This window comes from Zea mays, chromosome 3, assembly GCF_902167145.1.
Source record: "Zea mays cultivar B73 chromosome 3, Zm-B73-REFERENCE-NAM-5.0, whole genome shotgun sequence".
Classification (NCBI taxonomy): domain Eukaryota; kingdom Viridiplantae; phylum Streptophyta; class Magnoliopsida; order Poales; family Poaceae; genus Zea; species Zea mays.
Genome location: NC_050098.1, coordinates 228,014,937 through 228,035,377, shown reverse-complemented (window position 1 = coordinate 228,035,377; position 20,441 = coordinate 228,014,937). Strand labels below are relative to the sequence as shown.

The following is a 20,441-nucleotide window of genomic DNA, read 5'->3' as shown; positions in this document are numbered from 1 at the left end:
TCTCCTGCGTTTTTCGAAAAAAAAAGAAATCATTCACAATCAGGCAACTTCATTCTGTAGGAGTTTACATTATTTTCAAGCCAGCTTTTTGCTAGCTGCCCACAGAAATAGCTTGTTGGAGAAGCTGATTCTGAAAAAAGCCAGATGTTCTCTACTGCTTGTTCACGCTGACATGTGGGACCCACATGTCAGCGACTGTAATCTGAGCTGCCTCTGCCTGCCGTGCCACGCTGTCATCTTCTCCACAGCACCACACCCCCCTTAGCCATCACCGCCCCAGTGCCATGCCTCCCTTTCGCTATCGCAGCTGCTTGGCTCCTTTCACCACTGCTATGGAGGTCAGCATGTGGAGGAGATCTCAGCCAGCAGAGAATGGCGAAACAGGTGGGGGCTAAGGGTGGCATGGCATGTGGAGGAATCTCAATCAGTGGTGCCACCTCGGGTGCGGCAGGCAGCTCATGCAGCGGAGGACGGTGTGGTAGGCTGAGGGGCCCTGCATAGTGGTAGAGAGAAACGAAAAGCTGCGAGAAGCTGGTATTTCCCTTCCAGAAAAAGATTACCTCCAGTAAATTTTGGAGGAGCACTGCCAGGTTAGGCTCCACTCGTTTGGTACATGGTTGACTTATTTTTAAGCAAAATCTGGCTGAGAAGCAAAATGTCAAACAGGGCCTATGACTTGCAAAACCATGTATCAATGGGGTAGGTGTTAAATATAATCCTGTAGATGGTAAGTATCATGAAATAATCAAATCCACAACTGATAGGGGAGCGATTATCCCTGTTTAGTGGTGCATTCAGTCATCTATATGCTCAATCTTCCAATAAAACAAAACTTAGATATGGGTATATGACTGAACAAGCATATATGGATATACCTCTAATTTATAGCTTTCCTATTTTTTATAAACTTAAGGCACCATGCATCAGTGGCCTTTTGGCCATGTACCACAGACTACAAATACCTTGTTTGACAAAAAGAAAAGGAGACAAGGCAGTATAGTGCACTAAGGAAGCACCAAAGCAAGAGTAAAATTAGCAGCAACCCAATCTATTTGTGCACTAGATAATGCCTGTATCGGTACAGAGTAGAAACCATACACACAAAAATATGATATAGCAGCGATTGTTTCCAACAATATCTGCAAGAGTGTGGAGATGCAGAATGCACAACTGATAATGCTTACCTCATCGAGAAGAAATCGGCACATATGAACTGACTTAGCAGATGTTGCAGCAACATCAACACAAAGCAGAATCTGAAAGATCAAATGAACTCTTCAGATCAAATATCACGAATGGGTATCATTAATAATACTCAATGGAGACAAAAGCGTAAGCTCCTAACTGTAGTTAAAGAACCAAGCTGCGTGCGTAATGACAAAATATCCAATTCATGTGCTGCATTTGTATTATCTGTGACACGATTAACAGCATCCTCAACCTGAAAAAAATAGATAACAAAATTAAGAAACTAAGAAGCATTAGCCTGGATACCAAATTCACTTTTTTCTCAAACGCGACCAAATTCACATATGTTTGCTATAAATTTATCATGTTCAACTGTCCTGCAGTTATTTTTGAAATGTCAACTAAACACCTGGAAATTAAAATTCATAAATTTTATTCTAATATTAACTACCGCAGTCAAGTCTCCAAAGCACGGCACCACATATCCATAGTATAGCTCATTAAAAAAAAGAACTAAGGCATTATCTACAGCACAGTGTGTATAGCATGATGTATGCATGAATACACAAGAAATATTTGCATTGCATGCCATGATGGCATGAATACCACAAGAAATATCTGCATCCCATGATGGATGAAGCACTGAACATGACATGCATCGAACAGATGAATATCAAGCATTCAAGGTAGTGGTTAGTTTTGTCATTTTTAAGAAGAAACAGGTTGCCTTGTAAGCAGGTGGTCAACTTATATTTTAATCTTACAACCTCTTCTTACCTCCTGGATGAGGTAAAATGGATGAATGTGTTAAGTGTATAAAGACCCATATGGCCCATGAGGCTCTCTACATATAGTCATCTCCACTTGTGGAGTGGTCATCTTCTGAGATCCCCAAAGTTAGTAGCATGGTACCAAAGCCATAAGCAGCGGAAGGGAAGCCCTCGCCCTAACGATATGATGACGAAAGGCATGGCAACTATAGCTCTGTTCGGGGGGAGGTTATACCAACTCCATAGGTTAGAGTGTCCCCTCCCTATCGGAATGGCCTCCACTCGGGCTTGACCTCGTTCCGGTCTTACCCTCCCTCGAGTCCGATCTCGGGAGGGCGCTTAGGCAGGTTACTACTATTGTCCATATTTATAGAGGGATTAACCTCTATAATGCGGGCTTAACCCAATCAAAGAATTAGGGTTAGGATTAGAATAATTATTCCACCCATGATCCATTTTGCCCTTGGGAGTTGGGATCCTTCTTCATTCTTCTACTTCGTGTGGTCCGTCGCTGCAGCTTGCCTCTAATATGTGCGGCCTATCATCGCGCCAGACATTCTTCCTCTTCGTGTGGTCCGCCGCGCGTGTGGATCCTTCTACTCGTGGCACGTTGCCGCTCCGATCTTCTGTCCCGCGTGCGTGACCCATCATTGTGCGCAGGTCTTTGTCTTCACGTCGGTTCATGTGTGGCCATCCGCTTCGTTCTTGCACAGTCTTCGTGTTGGATTCCATGTGCAGTCGTCATGCACGGACGTGGTGGAACTGTATGGATCCTCTCCACACGCAAGATTCCTCACATGGTCTTCTTCCCACATCAAATACGCGATCTTATCCTCGTGCGGCATGTGCAACCTTCTCCATGTGCACCTTTTCACGGCCAGCGCATGTGTGCTCGTCCACTTGTCAACCGCACAAGCTTGTTGCTGCCTATAGTTAAGGCCCATGCTACCCCTATGACCTACTGGCTATATATATTCTATAGTCCCCTATGGACTCTTTCGTCAATGTCAATGTTAGTAACATGGTAACAGAGGATGTTAGGGTTAGGGTTAGCTCTAATCACGTCACCTAATCCCATCTTGTTTCTTGGCCGCCATTGAAGTCCATTCTTCACTTCCGTAGTGGCCAAGGTTGACGTCGCGTCGCCCATCGAGGTCGCAATCCGCGTCTGTCCGTCCGCGCGCGTCCTCGGTCGTGGTCCACGCACGTCCAGCTGTGCGCTCCATCAGCTACCCACGTCACCTCCTCTGCTCCCACTCAACCACGTGTGTTCATCCGCGAGCACACCTCCACTCGTTGTGCGTGCGCACGTACCTCTTCTGCCTCCGCTCCTCGCTGGACTCCGCACCCAGTGTGTCTCCTCCGTCTCTGCGTGCGTCATCTTCATCCAGCATGTAGTGGCCTCGTGGGCCTAACAACATTGTCTTCTTCCCCGTTGCTCATCGTGCCTCGACTAGACGACGCATCGGGGACAGCGCATCTAGTCCCTCTGGTCTAGACCACTTCCCTGCGGCAACTCCTCTGCTGCTACTTGGGACGGTACATCTGGTTCCTGAACCCCGGTTCCATCATGTTCATTGCTCTTCATATCCATTCACTATGTCAGTCAATGCTATTGTTGTTAATATTGTGCTTGATTGTGAGAACTACCCCAATTGGGGGTTTTGTGTTCAAGCTGCATTGAGAGGTCATGGTTTACTCTTTCATCTAACTGAAGCTCCACCAACCAATGATTTCAAGTCGTCCGACTAATCACGATTAGTCGGGTTGGTCGCCTGTTTGTGTTCGATTAGATAGACGACTTGACTAGACAGGCTGGTCATCCTAGTCGTCCGACTAATCGCCGATTAGGGCGACTAATCGTCCACTTATTGTTTCCTGGTCGCCTGGCTAGGGTTTTGGTATTGGGCCATTTTCAGCCCATCTACAACATCCTTTAGTCTGGCCTATCCTCTCCTCTGCCAATACTCAGCGGGTCAACTGCCAAAACCAACCGCCAAAACCATCTACAGCATCCTTTAGTCTCCTCACCTGCGCCCCCTGCTGGCCTGCTCCACCGGCACCTCTGCCTGCTCAGCTCCTGTCCTGCACCACTGACGCCTCTGCCTGCTCGACAACAAGTGCTAGTCGCCTAATCTCTGTTATTTTGTTTATCCTAGTTGTTTGTTCTAATTTATATAATGTATACAGGTATTTATATATATATATATATACCTATATAAGTATAACTACTAGTCTAAAAGGACTAGGATGACCAGGGACCGACTAGGACCGAGTAGGGGTCGACTAATCGCCCTGGTTGTCGCCTAATCGCGACTAGTCGCCTGGTCGGTCCCAAGGTTCGACCAGGCGATCAAGCGACTTGAGATCATTGCCACCAACTCTTGCTGATGATCGGAGCAATGTTGTTGCAATTAAAACATGGCAAATTTATGAAGGCAAGGTTATGGATGCAATGGCCATTAGCACCAAACCATCCATGTAATGAGTTTGTTACAATTCACAAATGTTAAGGCTATCTAGTCTCATTTGAAGGAATTTTGTTCAAGGCAACGATGATCATGTCATTGAGCAACAAGATATGTCTATTGATGAGTATTACTCGGCTTTTGATCATCTAATGGGTGCATTGACGCCGGACATGGTGGTTGATGTGTCGTGTGTCTCCTGTTGAAGTGTATAAGTGGATTGGCTACCTTCTCTCATAAGCTTAAGCTTTTGGGTTGAACTGGTTAGTGTGTCCACTCTAACATGGTATCAGAGCTAGAGGTCTCGAGTTCGAATCCTTGCTACGGTTTTATTTATGCCTCCATCCATTTATTTCCACGTTTGTGCCTTTCTCTCTAGCTGCACGTGAGTGGGGGTGTTGAAGTGTATAAATGGATTGGCTACCTTCTCTCATAAGCTTAAGCATTTGGTTTGAACTAGTTAGTGTGTCCACTCTAACATCTCCGATACCAAATTGATGGGGCTTATGTGGATTTGGCTGGGCTTTGGAGGGGTGCAGCAAGAGGAGTAGAATAGCAGGTTGGATTGAGAAGAAGAACGCAAGGCACATGGACTCCGGCGAGGAGCACAGCGACCTTGATCACCGGGACTGCACAGAGGGTCTGTCACGGTGACCTAGGAGTTGCACCACACCAGTACAAGTTCTTGGATAATCTCCCTAGTACAAACTAAGGTCTCCTTTTATAGTGCAGGTGGCCTAACTTCCATCTACTAAACTTAAGGGGTAAGCCTAATCTAAATTGTAACAAACTCAGTAGATGAAAGTGCATTCATCCTTTTTGTGGGTTTTGGTGATTTGGATAACAACACGTTTAAAGGTCTAACAAGTTTGCTAAGTGTTGAACAGAAAATTCAGTATGATGAACTTGGGTTTTCTCTCTGAACCTCTCTGGTTAAAACCGATTGAACCGGCCCTAGGGGCGGTTCAACCAGAGTCAGGGTCAGAAGACCGTTCTGACATCTGTCTGCCAATCTGACTAGCAGACTGTCTGTAAGGCTGACAGGCCAGGCAGTTGAACCGGCCCTAGGGGCGGTTCAACCGGTTTGGACTTTTGACTCTAGTCGAACTAGATTTTTTGAACTTGGTTTGGTTGTGGTCAAAACTAGTTCAACTGGTCTTGGGGCAGGTTCAACCGGGGTCTGAGACCAATTCAACCGGCCACCATGCAGAAAGTCCGAACCGGCTAGTTTTGGAGCCTCGCCTATAGATACTAACTTCTACCTCTCTCCTCCACACAAGAGCACGCCTTGAACTCCATTTCTAACCTGAGAAACACTCCCCACTCTCTCTCTCTCACCTCTTGCCTCTCCCATTTCAAATCTTTGGAGAGAAATCTTTGAGTGAGATTGAAGAGTTACAGGTTTTTGTGCTTCATCTCCAAACCCTTCTTGCTCTTCTTGATTCGAGCTCTGGTACTACATCGAATTCTTTGTGGATTCATTACTCTTGGAGCTTCTAGCTCCTAGACGACTAGGTGTCCCTTGTGAGTCTCTAAATTTTATGGAAGACCACAAGAAAGTTTGTATTACCCGCTCGTGTGAGCAAAGGTTAGTGTGTGGGCTTGACCTTTGTGGTCGGTGGAGGATTAAGGTTGAAAGAGACCCGGCTCTTCATGGGTGCCTCAACGAGAAAGTAGGGTAGCTTTGTGGTGTAATCGAACCTCGGGATAAATCTTGTCTCTTGTGTTCTTGCACATTGTGTTTGTTCGTGTTCTTCGTTCTCTCACCATTCCGTGGAAGAATTGTCCATATCTTTTTGGTGTGTAGATTTTGAGAAGTGCTCTTCTCAGATCTACTACGTTGAACCATGTGATCATCTAGAACATCCCATTTGCAAAGTTAACTGGGTGAATTTCGAGATCAATTCAGTTTTATATCTCATTCTTTAGTTGAGCTCATGCACACCTGTTGAACCGGTTATGACACCAGTTGAGCCGGTTTTACCCAGTTCGTTTCTAGTTTTTGTTGAAAAAAAATTCCGCTTGCATATTCACCCTCCCCCTCTAGGCAACTTTTAGGAGATAAGGTAATAAACTCAGGAAATAAGCTCTTGCTAACTAATCTAGGCGCCTGGCCTATTGCCGCAGCCCCTAGCTATTACTTTTTTTTCTCGAAAAACACAGGAGAATTGCGCCTTTTTATATATTGAGAAGAAAGGTAACAAGGTCTTAAAGAAGACCGAAACAAATACAAGGCACTCATTACGGAGGCCAAAAACATGCATACAAAAAGGAGTCCATAGAGTCCTGAACCGCCACTGCTACTCCAAAGATAGCATCCCTTAGGTATCAGGCAAGGAAGTTGCCAGATAGGCTAGCCCCTTGGCCCCTGCAAGTTCCCTCATTCTCCTCTGTTCATCCGCAAGCCTAAGGATTAGAGGCAAGCTGGGCATCCAGTTATCAAAAACACATCTATTACGGTGTTTCTAAATCATCCAGGACCCTAAAATGATGAGGGAGTGAAGACCCTTCCTGACAGGCTCATTCATCGCCTCTGATACTTTTTCCCACCACTCAAGAAAGGATGTGGCACCTGGTTGTGGGGCTAAAGAATGCATGCCAAGCTTCCTCAATATCATGTACCAAAATGATCTTGCAAATGTGCATGACACAAGCAAATGGTTTATAGTTTCAGCTTCCTGGTCACATAAAGTGCATTTGCTTGGATGATTCAGACCTCCGTTAGCCAGTCTGTCCATCCTCCATCACCTGTTTTGGGCAACCAGCCAAATGAAGAATTGACATTTTGATGGGGCCCAAAATCTCCACACCCTTCTGTAATGTCCAAAGGAGCTTGATCCCAGGAAAAGACTTATAAGCAACCTTTGCAGAGTATCTTCCATCTGAAGCAAAGCTGAAAATATGCTTATCCTCTATATTGGGTTGCGGGTCAATATCTGAAAGCTTCCCAAAGATGAAGATAGTCAATTAGAGCTCCAACTGTGAGGGCCCCTTTAATATCTGAAATCCATCTCCTATTTGATAAGGCGTCTTGGACAGTTCTCTTGTTGAGGACTCTCTTTGGTATTAGGTCATACAATCGAGGTGCCAAATCAGAAATTCTTCTCCCATGAAGCCACTTATCTCTCCAGAACATGGTGTTTGCTCCATCCCCAACCTCAGAAATCAAAGCCCTGGAAAAGAAGACTCGAGCCTTACTAGGAACATGGATAGGTAAGCCAGACCAAGAGCGATCAGGGTCAGTTTTTTGCAACCAAAGCCATCTCATCTTGAGAGCCCAGCAGAGCTCCTGGAGATTAGAAATACCCAATCCACCCAGCTGTAAAGGTCGGCACACCTTTCCCCATGACACCAAACAGTGACCTCTTCTTGCTTCCTTTCGACCTCTCCAGAGGAAACCTCTCCTAATCTTATCAATAGCATCCAAAGACCCATTGGGGGATGTCAACAGCCATCGCTACATAGATGGTCATGCCTGTGAGGATATGCTGCACATGAATCCTTCTTCCTGCCATGGTCATTAAATCAGCCTTCCAGTTTGGAAGCTGGTCAGCAATCTTTTCCACAAAAGGCTGAAAATGTTGCATGCTCAACTTACGTAATGATAATGGGAGCCCTAAATAATGGCAAGGGAATGCTGCAATCCCACACGGCAGCAAGATCTGCACCTCCAGTAATGTCTCCTCGTGGCGCTTGATTGGAAAGATGTTGGATTTCTATGCATTATTATAAAGGCCAGAAGCATCACCAAAGAGCTGGAGGATGTCCAGGGTCACAGAGATATCCGACGTTGTTGGATGCAAAAATAAGACCACATCATCTGCGTACATAGAGATCCGATGTAGCATTTTTCTTCTTGATAGCTGCTGGAGCAGACCTGCATCCTCTGCCTTGTTGAACATAATCCCTAGAATATGCATTACAAGAATGAATAACATCGGGGAGAGCAGGTCTCCCTGCCGGAGTCCTCTCCTATAACTGATGTACTCACCTGGGAACCCATTGAGTAGGACTTGAATTGAAGAAGAAGCCAACAAACCACTAATTATATCTCTCCAAATCTGTCCAAAACCCATCTGCTCCATGACTTCTAATAGGAAGGGCCAGGAAACCGAATCGAAAGCCTTGGTTATGTCTAATTTGGATCTCAAGGACTTTTCTTCTATTTGTAGAATAGTGTAATGGATGTATTGAATAGAGAATGGGTTACAATATATAGACTCAACCCTAACCCTAATGGGCCGGCAGCCCAACAGTGGTGCCGGCCCACACACACACTCACACACACAGTCTAACATCCCCCCACAGTCGCAACGGGGGCACCACACACGATGATACTGGAGTAGAGGCCGAAGGTAGGAGCCGACGGGTTGAAATCCCCCCGCAGTCGCAGCGTCATGATGGTGCGAATGATGCGACTGAAGTAGAGACCGGTGTGTGCTCCAAGAAGACGATAGCCCCTAGATGCCGAGGTAGCCGAAGTCGAGGTGGTTGCGGTCGGGAGACACAGCAGAAGCCTGATCTTCGGGAGGGGTCGACGTTCGAGCGTCAACGATCGGCAGGGCGACACAGCAAAAGGGCACCGGCAGGCTGACCTTCCTGCTTCTTCGATCGTCCGGGCGTCAAGGAGCCCCGCCAGGGAGGCCGACAGCAGCGCACGCGTCTGCGCTGGTCATGGTGTCCGCGCCCGCGGCAGAATAGAAGGGGAACGGAAGATCTGGCCGAGAAGGCCACGGCAGCGACGGATCCAGCCGGGAAAACGCGATCCGGCCAAAGGGATGGCAGATCAAGCCGGGAAGGTCGTAGCAACGGGGATCCGGTCGGGAAGGCCGCGGCAGCGACGGATCCAGCGAAGGCGATGAAGGGGGTGGGCGACGGGGTGGGTCCAGCCGGGCAGGGGCCTGCGTCGGACCTGGCAGGGGATGGGTGACGCCGGTGACAAGAGAAGCGTGAGGAGGCACTGCTCGGTGACGGCGCAGTCAGAGGACGCAGTGGCGGCGCGGATCCGGGCGACGCTGTAGAGCCTCAGGAGGGAGGGGTGAGCAGCGCAGGCGCCTGCTCGGACATGGACGGGGAGTCGACAGCGTATAAGGAGAGCGAGCCGCTGCCAGGGGCGCCTGCTGCGGTGGCAGATCAGGTGGCCAGCGGGGCAGCAGAGCCGACGGCGGGGACTGGACCTGGCAGGGTCGGTCCGGGGCTGCGAGGAAGGCGAGGAAGCGAGGTGGCCTGTGGCGAGGGGCTGTCGCGCCGTGGCCGGGGAAGCGCACTAGCGCCGAGGAGAACTTGATCTGCAGCGTGCCCGACGCCATGCGGTGGAGCTCGAACGGGCGGCCGGCGGCGGGCTTCTTGCCAGACGCGGAGGAAGCGGTGGTGGAGAGCAGCAGCAGCAGCGAGGACGTGAGGGAGACGAAGGAGAGGACGGAGCAGAACAGGTGCGCGGGCAGCAGGAAGTAGGCCTCCCCGGGCTGCAGCTCCTCGGCCGCCGCCACGGCCGGGATCCTCTCCCCGATGAGCAGCGCGTCGGCGCGGCACACCAGGTGCCGCAGGTGCTCCTGCATCAGCTCCCGCGTCGTCACGGGCGGGGCGTACGCGGGCACGCGCCCGTCGCACCCCACCAGCCGCACTGCCAGAGCCGCACCGGCCTGCGACGGTGGCGCCGGCAGCAGGTCCGTCTCCTCGTCGTCCCCCCTGGGCGGCGACGGCGGCGGCGGGTGCGGGAAGCAGGACGCGACGGGGCCGTGCAGGTGCAGCGCCGGGACCAGGGACTTCCACTGCCTCATGGCTGGCTGCCTGCCTACCCGCGAGCTGCGGCGAAGGCTGGGACGGGATGCCGGAAGAGAGGGGGGTGATTAGAGTGGAAGCTGGCCGGCCGGAGAAGGGGATAGAGGCAGCCGGAGGGAGCCCGAGCTCACCGACTGGGGGTGGCGGTGGCCAGAGGCTGGCGGCCGGCTGGGGAAAGGGTGGGGGTGCGGCTGCCTGCCCAGGGAGACAGCAGCGACAGCTGGGAGGAAGGAGGCCGCCCCCGGGAGGGAAGGTTGGGCCTCCCGGGGGCAGCGATGGCAGGCGGCGGCTAGGTGGGAGAGAGCCGTCGGCGGCTACAGTGGGAGGAGAGGAAAAACCCTAAAACTAACCCTCTGATACCATGTAGAATAGTGTAATGGATGTATTGCATAGAGAATGGGTTACAATATATAGACTCAACCCTAACCCTATGGGCCGGCAGCCCAACAGTGGTGTCGGCCCACACATACACTCACACACACAGTCTAACACTATTACATGAAAGTCCAAGAAGCAAGCAGTTGTATCTCATTCTAGTACAGGGGACGAACTTCGAGCCCTTGTTACTGGCTTACTGCTACTGCAAAGATTGTAATTGTATAGCTTCGATGGTTGTTAGCTGATTTTGGCATTTCATGTGATGTTGCACACCTCTTCTTTGTGAAGATACAAGAGACATAGAAATTGCCAATGATCTTGCGAAGCATGAACTTAAAAAGTATATTGGTGTGGGTGCCTTCTTTACACGGTCTCATTGTCATCAGAAAACTATTTCTCTTCAGTATGTTTCAGAGTTGCAATTGGCTGACTTTTTTACTAAAGCACAAACTTGAGGGCAACATCGGCTTCACTTGATCAAACTCAATGCTTCAAATCATTTGCTTCTACCTTGAGTTTGAAGGGGATGTTAAGTGCATAAAGGTCCATATACTATAGGCCCATATGCGCCATGAGGCTCTCTATATATACTTATATAGTCATCTCCACTTGTGGAGTGATCATCTTCTCAGTTCCCTAGGATTAGTAATAGAATGTATGGGGTCTTCCTTTTTCTCTCTCTTTAATATACAGATATGCAGCTCAGCAGCCCTACTATGTGTTCGAGGGAGGGACTCCAAAAATACATGGTATCCAAGGCCCTTAATAGATTTTAAGCATACTATGATAGCGATTAGTGGTCAGTGAGCATTCTGGAAACCATGTACTGGGGTCTATTTTGGACCCTCCTTTCCTTCTACTTAATATAATGATGCGCAGTTCTACTGCGCTTTCGAGAAAAAAATGTAGATGTCCAAAATGTCACTTTTTGAGATTGGAACCAAGGTAGCATATGTCATCTTCCCCATACTTAACCTCCGACTGTTTGAAAGAGAAACTTCCAGCGAACAAGGCTGATATGAAACAGCAGAATTCTGTGTGATGTACATCAACGAAAACAAAAATCAAGCACTTGGCATGACTACATGAGTAAGCATACCAGTGCTCTTTTATATGCACCAGCTACCCATTCAGCTAGTTCAAGGGAAGCTTTATCCTCAGCAGGTAAAGAAAATCGTTGCACAGCTTCTTCTCCTATATCATAGTTTTCCCTTTGCATGCATCTGTCAAGAATTTGAATGGTGAGCAGTAAGTATATATCATAACATATTGAAGCATGCATGCTCACATGATATGTGTGTGGCGCACACACGCGCACACAAATTCATAAAATACTAATAAAATTTTACAAAATTACAATTGTACAAGAGTAAGTTACATGATAGGTCAAAAATATGAAAGTATTAAGCATTTACTGATGTCAAAAAAAACGAGACGAAAACTCAAATCCTGGAGATCGATATAATATCCATCCAGTATGTTTTTCAATATATAATATTCATCCAGTATGTTTTTCAATGGGATAATGCTTCAATCATATCAGTATATGAACTGTTCTTGATGAATTGAGACGGTCTCAGTAGCATTGACCAATGGAAAGTAAGCTACTCACAAAATTGAGCAGGACTGCCCATGACAAATTGGAGACGAGGACATAACAGTTCTTGTGTTTCAGCTGAGATTATACATGTCTGAGGAAACAAGTGCCAGTCAACTGTGCAATGAGAAGTGACATGTCCACAAGCCTAAATATTACACGAACTTCAACTGATGTGTATGGGAAACTACTTTGGAATGGTAAAAACAACAAGGCAGGGCCACAGAACAGTCAGGGACGTTGAGCTCCGTGGGACCCACTGACCTTACAATTTTTAAGCTAAACATGTAAATATTTCTAGCCCAAAAGAATTTCAACCAATAATTCTTTGGTAAAGCATTTTTTCTTGAACACACAAGAGAGTTGTGCACCATTTCAATAGAGAAAAGAGGAACAGTACAAAGAAGGGAGAAGAGCCCCCTTCCGATGGGAATACTAGAAACTTTGGTAAAGCACAAAATGTAAATACAACAGAATATAGCAGGAGGACAAATTACATCATAGAAAAACTCACAGATTCAGTAATTTCGAAGGAGCAGCACGTAGAAGAACTAATGCCTCCTTCCAACTCCATTGCCGCTCAGACAGAGGTGGAAGACGTTTTAGAACAGATAGACGCCAATCCAGGTCTTCAATAGAATGTTTGGCATGTTTGAGCCTCCATTCTAACGCTTGTCTACCAGCAGGCGACAGACCAGTACTTGAAAGGTGATCCGTATCAGAGCCTTTTGATTCGAGATTATGACGAAGTATATCAAGTAAAAGCCCAACAAAATATACCACCACGTTCTTTCCCTCAGATTCGATATTTATATCATGGCATTCATGACTAACATAGCACTCAGAAGGGACAGATTGAGACAATTTGGCACAATCATCCATGTGTAACAAGGATAAAATAATGCTAACCATGAAAATCTGCAAAGTAACATAGAAAAATGAAGCTTAATAGCATACGTAAGGAACCCCGTTGAATTCTTATCTGTACAATACTTTTGAACAGTGAACGTGATATCATACAGGAATAACTTGCATTAACAATTTAAAATCAATTGTAACACTACCAAAAAAAGCTTCAAAAAGTTTAATCTTGCATTAATAAAATCCATTTAATAGTTTTATATTTATGATCTGTGTAGGGTGAGTAGTGTTGGTGTTTTTAGTGCTGTAAGGCTATATAAGCCTTTTTTTCTCCTGTCTTAATGCAATGATGCGCAGTTCTGCGCATTCCAGGTTTTTTTTTTGAAGGGGGAGTTCCAGATATTTTTTTCTTGAATACGTAGAACTGCGCATTTTTGTATTAAGAAAGAATAGGGGAAAGATCCCCAGTACACAAACAGTTACCGAAAGAACACCGGTAACAAGGGAGAGCAGACCCCGACCACACCACCTAACACTAGGCCACTGATGGAGTTATGTCTTTAAACCAGACAGAGCTTTACCACATAGCCTCCTCCCTAGCTGCCCGAAAAGCAGCAGCTAAATTAAGATTACAGCCATCAAATACACACTTGTTCCTGTGTTTCCAAATAGACCAAGCACCCATGATCACCAGCGAATTGAAGCCCTTTTTCAGATGATTAGCCACCTTGGTAGAGCAGATCCACCACCAATCCTCAAAACAATTATCATCAACCGTTGGGCACAACATCTGCAGTCCTCCATTCTTTAGAAGTTGAAACCAGAACTGTCTAGAGAACACACAGGAGACTAACAAATGATTAATGGACTCATCATCTTGATCACAAAGCGGACAGTGATCTGGGTGATCCAATCCGCGTTTCTCAAACCTATCAGCAGTCCAACATCTATTATGCTCCACAAGCCAAACAAAGAATTTACATTTCCGAGGAGCCCAAGATTTCCACACCCTCTCTGCTGGCTCAAACCCAATTGACCCATGAAAAAGAGCCCTGTACACGGAGCTAGCTGAGTAATCTCCAGAAGCACAAAATTTTCAAATATGTCGGTCTGAAATACCGGGCTGAATCTCCATATCTTCCAAAACCTCACACAGATCCATAAGCTCACCAATTACTCTAACAGTGAGATATCCATGCAGATCAGCCATCCAGTGGAAATTGGGCAAGAGATCCTTGACCAGCCTCCTGTTAGCAAGCTGAATGGGCACCAAATCAGCCACTGATGGAGTTATGTCTTTAAAACATCTACCATCCAGCGACCTGTCCTTCCAAAAAAGGGTATTAGCACCATCCCCAATCTTAGTAACAACAGATGCAGCAAGCGAATTCTGCACTACAGCACACACTTTAATTGAGAATTCGGACCAAGGCTTTGAATGGTCAGTTTTTTGCAGCCACGGCCATCAAACCCGCAAGACCCAACCAAGGTTCCAGAGATCACTGATCCCTAGACCACCCATCTCCTTGGCCGGGTAACTTTGGACCATGCCAAGAGACAGTGACCACCCTTCCCTTCTTTTCTGCCTCACCACAAAAAAATCCATCGAAATTTATCAATTGCTTTGATGACCCAAGTCGGAAGATCCAAATCCATATTATATTAGCATAAATCATCTTAGCTGTTAAAACAAACTGAACATGAATGGCTCTATCAGCCCAAGACATAAGATCCGCTTTCCATCCCGGCAACAGAATGGCTACCCGATCAACAATGGCCTGAAACTGATACCTTGGAAGCTTCCAGAGTGAAAGAGGCAATCCGAGATACTTATACGGAAAAACTGAAATGGGACAGGGAAGAAGCTCTTGAAGACAATTAAGCTCCTCTTCACCACAACGAATTGGGAATACACTACTCTTTTGGATATTGACCTGTAACCCTGAAGCCGCACCAAACAACCGAAGAACGGCCAGAGCCATGTTGATGTCCGAAGCTACCGGCCTAAAAAACAATACAGCATCGTCTTCATACAGAGAGATTCGGTGCTACAAATTTGCAAGTCCTGCCCCCCCCCCCCCCCCCAAAAAAAAGTGCCGCTTCCCATAACAAATGTTGGACATTGGATATGTTGGCCAAGAAAGGCCTCAATCACCCAGAGCGTTGTCTGTTATGTGATCAAGAGGTGGAAATCATTGACCATTTGCTAGTTGGTTGTGTGTTTTCAAGGCAATTTTGGTTTCCTTGGTTCAGACAAGAGGGACTGCAGGATTTCGTCCCCTAGGTGGCGGAGAGAAGCTTCATGGATTGGTGGAGAAGAATCAACGGTTTGCTAGGAGTGATCAGACAGGGGGTTAACTCCTTGGTTATCTTGGGAGCGTGGGTCATTTGAAATCATAGAAACCAGTGTGTGTTTTCAATATCACTCCTAATCTAGCTGCAGTTTTCTTGGGAGCCTTTCACGTATTTTTGCTTTTGGCCACCGTGAGGAGGCTGATGTTTTCTGTAGTTGTACTTCGTTTCTCTTCTTCTTAATATAATGATGCGCAGTTCTCATGCGCGTTCGAGAAAAAAAAAAGATTTCGAAACTAAAATTTTACTATCAAGTCCTCATATGGTATATTGTTCATATATACATGAAGTTGTTTCATATACGAATCCTATGATAAAAAGCTTTGTATCACAAGGCCGGCATATTATTCAATTAGTTATTAATAAAAATGATAAAATCTGAATCTTGACAAGCATACACTCATTGTAAAAGAAACATAGCAAGTATTAGGTTGCTCCTAATAGTTCATTGAACTGATAGCTCCACAACTTTGCTACTTCGAGGAACAATAAAATGTCTTCGCCAACAAAAAGTGCACCTGAATAAGAACATATCACAGAAGAGCCAACCTTTCTTGGAGAACTTTTGATAGCCTCCATAAAATTTTGCATCTCCCTGAGATATGACAATGCTTTATGATAATAACACTCATTCTCATCACCTGTACACTTTTCCATCTCTCCTAGAGCAAGCGCAACTGACTGAAGAGAATATCGCATGTGCATCAGTTCAATATCATGCATCCTGTCACATGAAACAAACTAATCATTAGAATATGATGTCCAGCATAAGTTACAATATATAAAGGATCCTTTTCTTTTGTCCTGTATAGCAATATATTACGTGTCACAAATATTAGGGACTGAATTGAATGATTGTGCATGAGTAACACAAAGAGGGAAACCCTAGTCTAGGAGATTGCACTAATACCCTTGACTTTATACATTAGCTATTATGAAATCTTCTAACATGCGTCAAAACATTAGCAAGACAAATGGTAGCTTGACTATTCAGCACAGAGACAATATGGAAGATATATATGCAACAGGGGCATTACACATACTAATTGATATTGTAGGATCAAAGAATAAACCAAAAAAGAAAAAATATAACATTAGTAGCAAATAGAATGTCACAGCAGAGATGGTTATGAACCTCTTCCAAGCGGCAGTTGTTGAAGGAAGTGGCTGCATACCAACAAGCTCGATCGCATCTTGAAATTTTATTCCTGGGACTACGTCAAATAGCACCTGTTTGAAAGTTGAAAGTGATTTCAAAAGAACATCAAGACATCAACTAGAAAGTGAAAGGTTCCTTTTGAGCACAATGGCAGTGATTGTCATATATGCAAATATGTGTGAAACATGTGGAGCTTAAGTATGAGATCCACTTGTTCCCCTAAGACGAGGACACATGCATGACCTGCAGTGCACATTTCTGCCCACTATTGCTACTGTGCTAGATGAGAGAGAGAGAGTAGGACTCACTCTCATGGGACTCTGAACAGCTAACCGCTCAAGTATCAAGTTCTCGACAAAAGGGTCTAATATTTCTGCATTGTTAACATCTGAACCTTGCTCTTGTTGGGTAAACAACAATGAATTCCTCAAATTCCACAAACAGCCAGAATTAACACTTGAAACAAAACGTGCAAGGTCCAGATGGAAGCATAGAAGATCACACAAGTACTCTTCACAGGATGTCTGCCAAAAGAAACTGTCACAATCCACATATATTTTTTATGCACACAACCACAGAAGACGAAAATTCAGCAACAAAAGGGGTACCTCATCTGTCGGGCTACGGTAATGTGAATATTCCTGTAGTCGTAGACCTTGGGATTTGCTTGTCCAGAACAGCTGCATTAGCTTTCTCCGCAGACCTGTTTTACCCTTCAAAATATCCCATCCCAAGACAGCAACCAGTGGGTGGAGAAGGGGGAACAACGAAACAACCTGCAGAAAACCACTTTCCAGAAGATAAATCAATGAGTCAACAGACTAGTGGAATTTGTTATGGAATGCTCCTACCACCAGGGAAAAAACACAGTATCATCCTTGAAAATTGACATACATCAACAGCCTCAAGAAGCTGCTCCCTCTTAATTGATGATAGAGCAGTTTCCAAGACTACTTCAAGCATGTGCTTTCCAGACAATCGGCAATAATGGTACAGATCTTTTTTGCAGGACGTTATAGCCGCATCCAACAAGACCTTGTCATCTGAGTCAGTATCCCTCTCCAACAACAATGTTTCGAGAAATTTTTCGAAAGGAAGAGGCATCCCATTAGCATCAGAGACATCATGATCTTCAATTTCTTCAGAAAGAATGTTATCCAGAATGAGCTAGAAAATATACAAAGAATTAGCGCTATCGAAGATTAAACATGCAAAAAATCTAATATAGAAGGTTTTTTTCTTGAACGCGTGGGAGAGCTACGCATCATTATATTAAGATAGGAAAAAAAGGTCCAAAATGGACCAGAGTACAAAACCCATAGGGTGGAAAACAACTGGACCAAAGCAAAACTATCCTAGCACCCCTGCCTCCTCTACAGCAACACAAGAGAAGAGACGGAAGCAAGGGTGCAGGCAGGCCCCACTAGACTAGACTGCAGCACTAATACTAGCCAAGGCCCTATTTAAAGCAGCTGCAAGCCCAAGATTTTCAAGGTGTTTGGCACCAGCCTTCTCCCAACAGATCAACTCATCTAAAAACAGTCTTTTGACAATGCCAATGGAAGGATTCACTTTCTCAAAAACAGCCTTGTTACGAACAAGCCATAAGCACCAAGCCCCAAAAATTATGATGCTATTGAAACCTTTTCTCATGTTCTTGTTCACTTTTTTAAAAACCTTTCCCCACCACTCAGCAAAAGAAATCTCATCAATAGCAGGAGTGAGGACACCCAGCCTAATGAGCCATAAGATATCATGCCAAAATTGTCTGGCAAAGCTGCAAGTGCAAAGGAGGTGTTGGGCTGTTTAATGCAGAAGGTAAACAGTGTAAATGTGTCAGGTGCTGTGATGTTCAAGAATAAATTCAAACTGTGGCCGTCTACATCTAAATCTTTGACCTAAATTGCAAATAAATACAGGATATGTGACATTCAAGGACTAAAGTTTTTGTGTATATCGTATGAAAATGTTGAATCAAATTTCCATTGAAAAAGGGAGAACAGCATGGTTTTCTGACATGAGGTGCAGTTTCTAAACCAGTAAAGGAAAAACTGGAAACAAATTGAACAGGCCAAGAAGTTCATAGCTAAGCACTTCAATGAGAGAAGAATGCCAGCAAGAAACAGAGAATTTTGTAATTACCTGAACAAGTTGCACGAGCTCGGGACTAGTAGATTGAAGAGCTGCTCCATATAATTTAGTTATCCTATTCTGCAACTCAGACCATGTTCCACCATAATTGGATGTTTTTGCCCATCCCTTTCTGAGAAGCTCTGCTATGACAACCCTGTAAGGAATCAATTTCAGTAATGTATTGCGTGTACTCAGATTCCAAGTCCAGAGCTGAACTGAGATCAATATGCATAACATAAGAATTAGTTGACCGTTTGCATGCGTTAGCGTTAATCTGAAATCAATTGAAAATGTTTGATCTGAAAACAGGAACTTGAATATGATGGTGCTATCTCCAAACATACAATTGATCACATAATCCTGCTTCACAAAGCGCTAGATGTTACCAGTTTATGTATGTTGCTACTATTGACCGTAAAACAACATTAAATCCTGCCCTTACTATTCCACAAACGATCGACTTGTTTATTAAATGGCTCAGGTTGCAACGCTAGTTAATGTCCCAGGTCAGATGTTGAAATAGTATCAAACAAAGATGTGCAATCCACTAAACCCTTACTTGTACTCATCCTTCTCCAGTCCATGGTCAAGGCAAAGAAACCGAAGATGGCCAGGAGCAGCATCCAGATCACCTTCCGTGACAAGAGTCTTCACGGCATCCAAATGGGCAAGTTGCACGTTCCGCCGCAGCCATAGGAGCACATCCACACCGAAACCCCTGTCCAAGGCGATCTGCCTCGAGACGCCTATGCACAACGCATCAAACACAAAGGCGTTGTCGAGGAACACTTCCCATAGCCCTCTCAGATCCTTCACGGAGGCTTCCTCGGCACTAGCACCTGCGTCCCCTCCGCCTTCGACCTCGAGCTTCAACCTCGTCACCCCCAAATCCAGCAGTTTCGTGAGGATTTCTCTGGCCTCGGCGCCAATGGCGGGGTCGTCAGCGATGGGCTGGAGGAGGACCAGGAACTCTGCCTTCAGGCGCAGCGCCTCGGGATTGGGAGTGGAGGGGAGGGCGGCGAGTTCGAGCACGGCAAGCCAGGCGAGGTGGGATGGGGACGGGCAGGCAGGGGGAGCGGACCAGAGCACGCCCGGGACGCGGCCGCCCGCAGCGGCGACCGCGCGGAGGAAGTCCGCACATAGCACCGGGTCACGGCGGCGGAGGCTGAGGAGCACCGCACGCAGGGGCTCGAACTGCGCGAGAAAGAGGTGGTTCGCTGCCACGCGTGTGAGGAGCGCGGCCTCCCGCTCCGACGCCGCCATGGAGAGGAACGTCGGTGAGCGCCTAGCCAGCTAGTGCGTTGGGGATCACGAGGGGGATAGCGGGCATGGCGATGCCCGCGCGGGATAGGAGCCGCCGTGCTTTCGCGGTGTGGCGAAGTACCGGAGTGTTCGATTGCAGCCTTTGGCTTCCAGGCCTTGCTGCTTGGGTGCGAGCCATTGACAATTTTGGCATTACGAAGACTTCACCGATATAATATTGGACTCATAAATTATAGACACATATGATCAAATTAGTCATAGATACGAGATGACATAATAAAATAAAGCCAAAACTAAGTGTCGGTGTTTTGGACCCGGGGATCCCTGGACCGACGAGTGAGATTGTCGCTGCGTGTCCCTGCCCAGATGGGTTGGCGCGGGATGGAACACAAGATGCGGGGCAAGCATTGTATTATCCTGCACCAGGGGTGCCGCTCGTAGTAGGGGTTACAAGCACGTCGCGAGAGGGAGAGAGGGAGAGAGGGAGCCCA

At 46.3% G+C, this 20,441-nt stretch overlaps 1 protein-coding gene across 5 annotated transcripts in view; it reads right to left on the bottom strand.

Moving 5' to 3' along the window:
* LOC103652610 (uncharacterized) overlaps positions 1-20,129 on the bottom strand; it is a 77,935-nt gene extending 57,806 nt beyond the window's left edge. Inside the window, exons 1-11 of one of the 5 annotated variants that reach the window (XR_004857394.1) lie at positions 19,247-20,108; positions 18,697-18,841; positions 17,449-17,721; positions 17,163-17,330; positions 16,863-17,078; positions 16,531-16,625; positions 15,945-16,119; positions 12,697-13,100; positions 11,685-11,808; positions 1,346-1,441; positions 1,185-1,256 (exon numbers count right to left, since the gene is read on the bottom strand). Coding sequence is in view for 3 of the 5 variants with exons in the window: in XM_020550577.2 (XP_020406166.1) it covers positions 1,185-1,256; positions 1,346-1,441; positions 11,685-11,808; positions 12,697-13,100; positions 15,945-16,119; positions 16,531-16,625; positions 16,863-17,078; positions 17,163-17,330; positions 17,449-17,721; positions 18,697-18,841; positions 19,247-19,950 (2,472 nt within the window). In the remaining 2 variants the exon portion in view is untranslated. Of the gene's footprint in view, positions 1-1,184; positions 1,257-1,345; positions 1,442-11,684; positions 11,809-12,696; positions 13,101-15,944; positions 16,120-16,530; positions 16,626-16,862; positions 17,079-17,162; positions 17,344-17,448; positions 17,722-18,696; positions 18,842-19,246 lie in introns of all 5 variants that reach the window. The other 4 variants (XR_002268248.2, XM_020550577.2, XM_020550575.2 and 1 more) reach the window with 4 other exon arrangements.
* Positions 20,130-20,441: the final 312 nt, after the last annotated feature.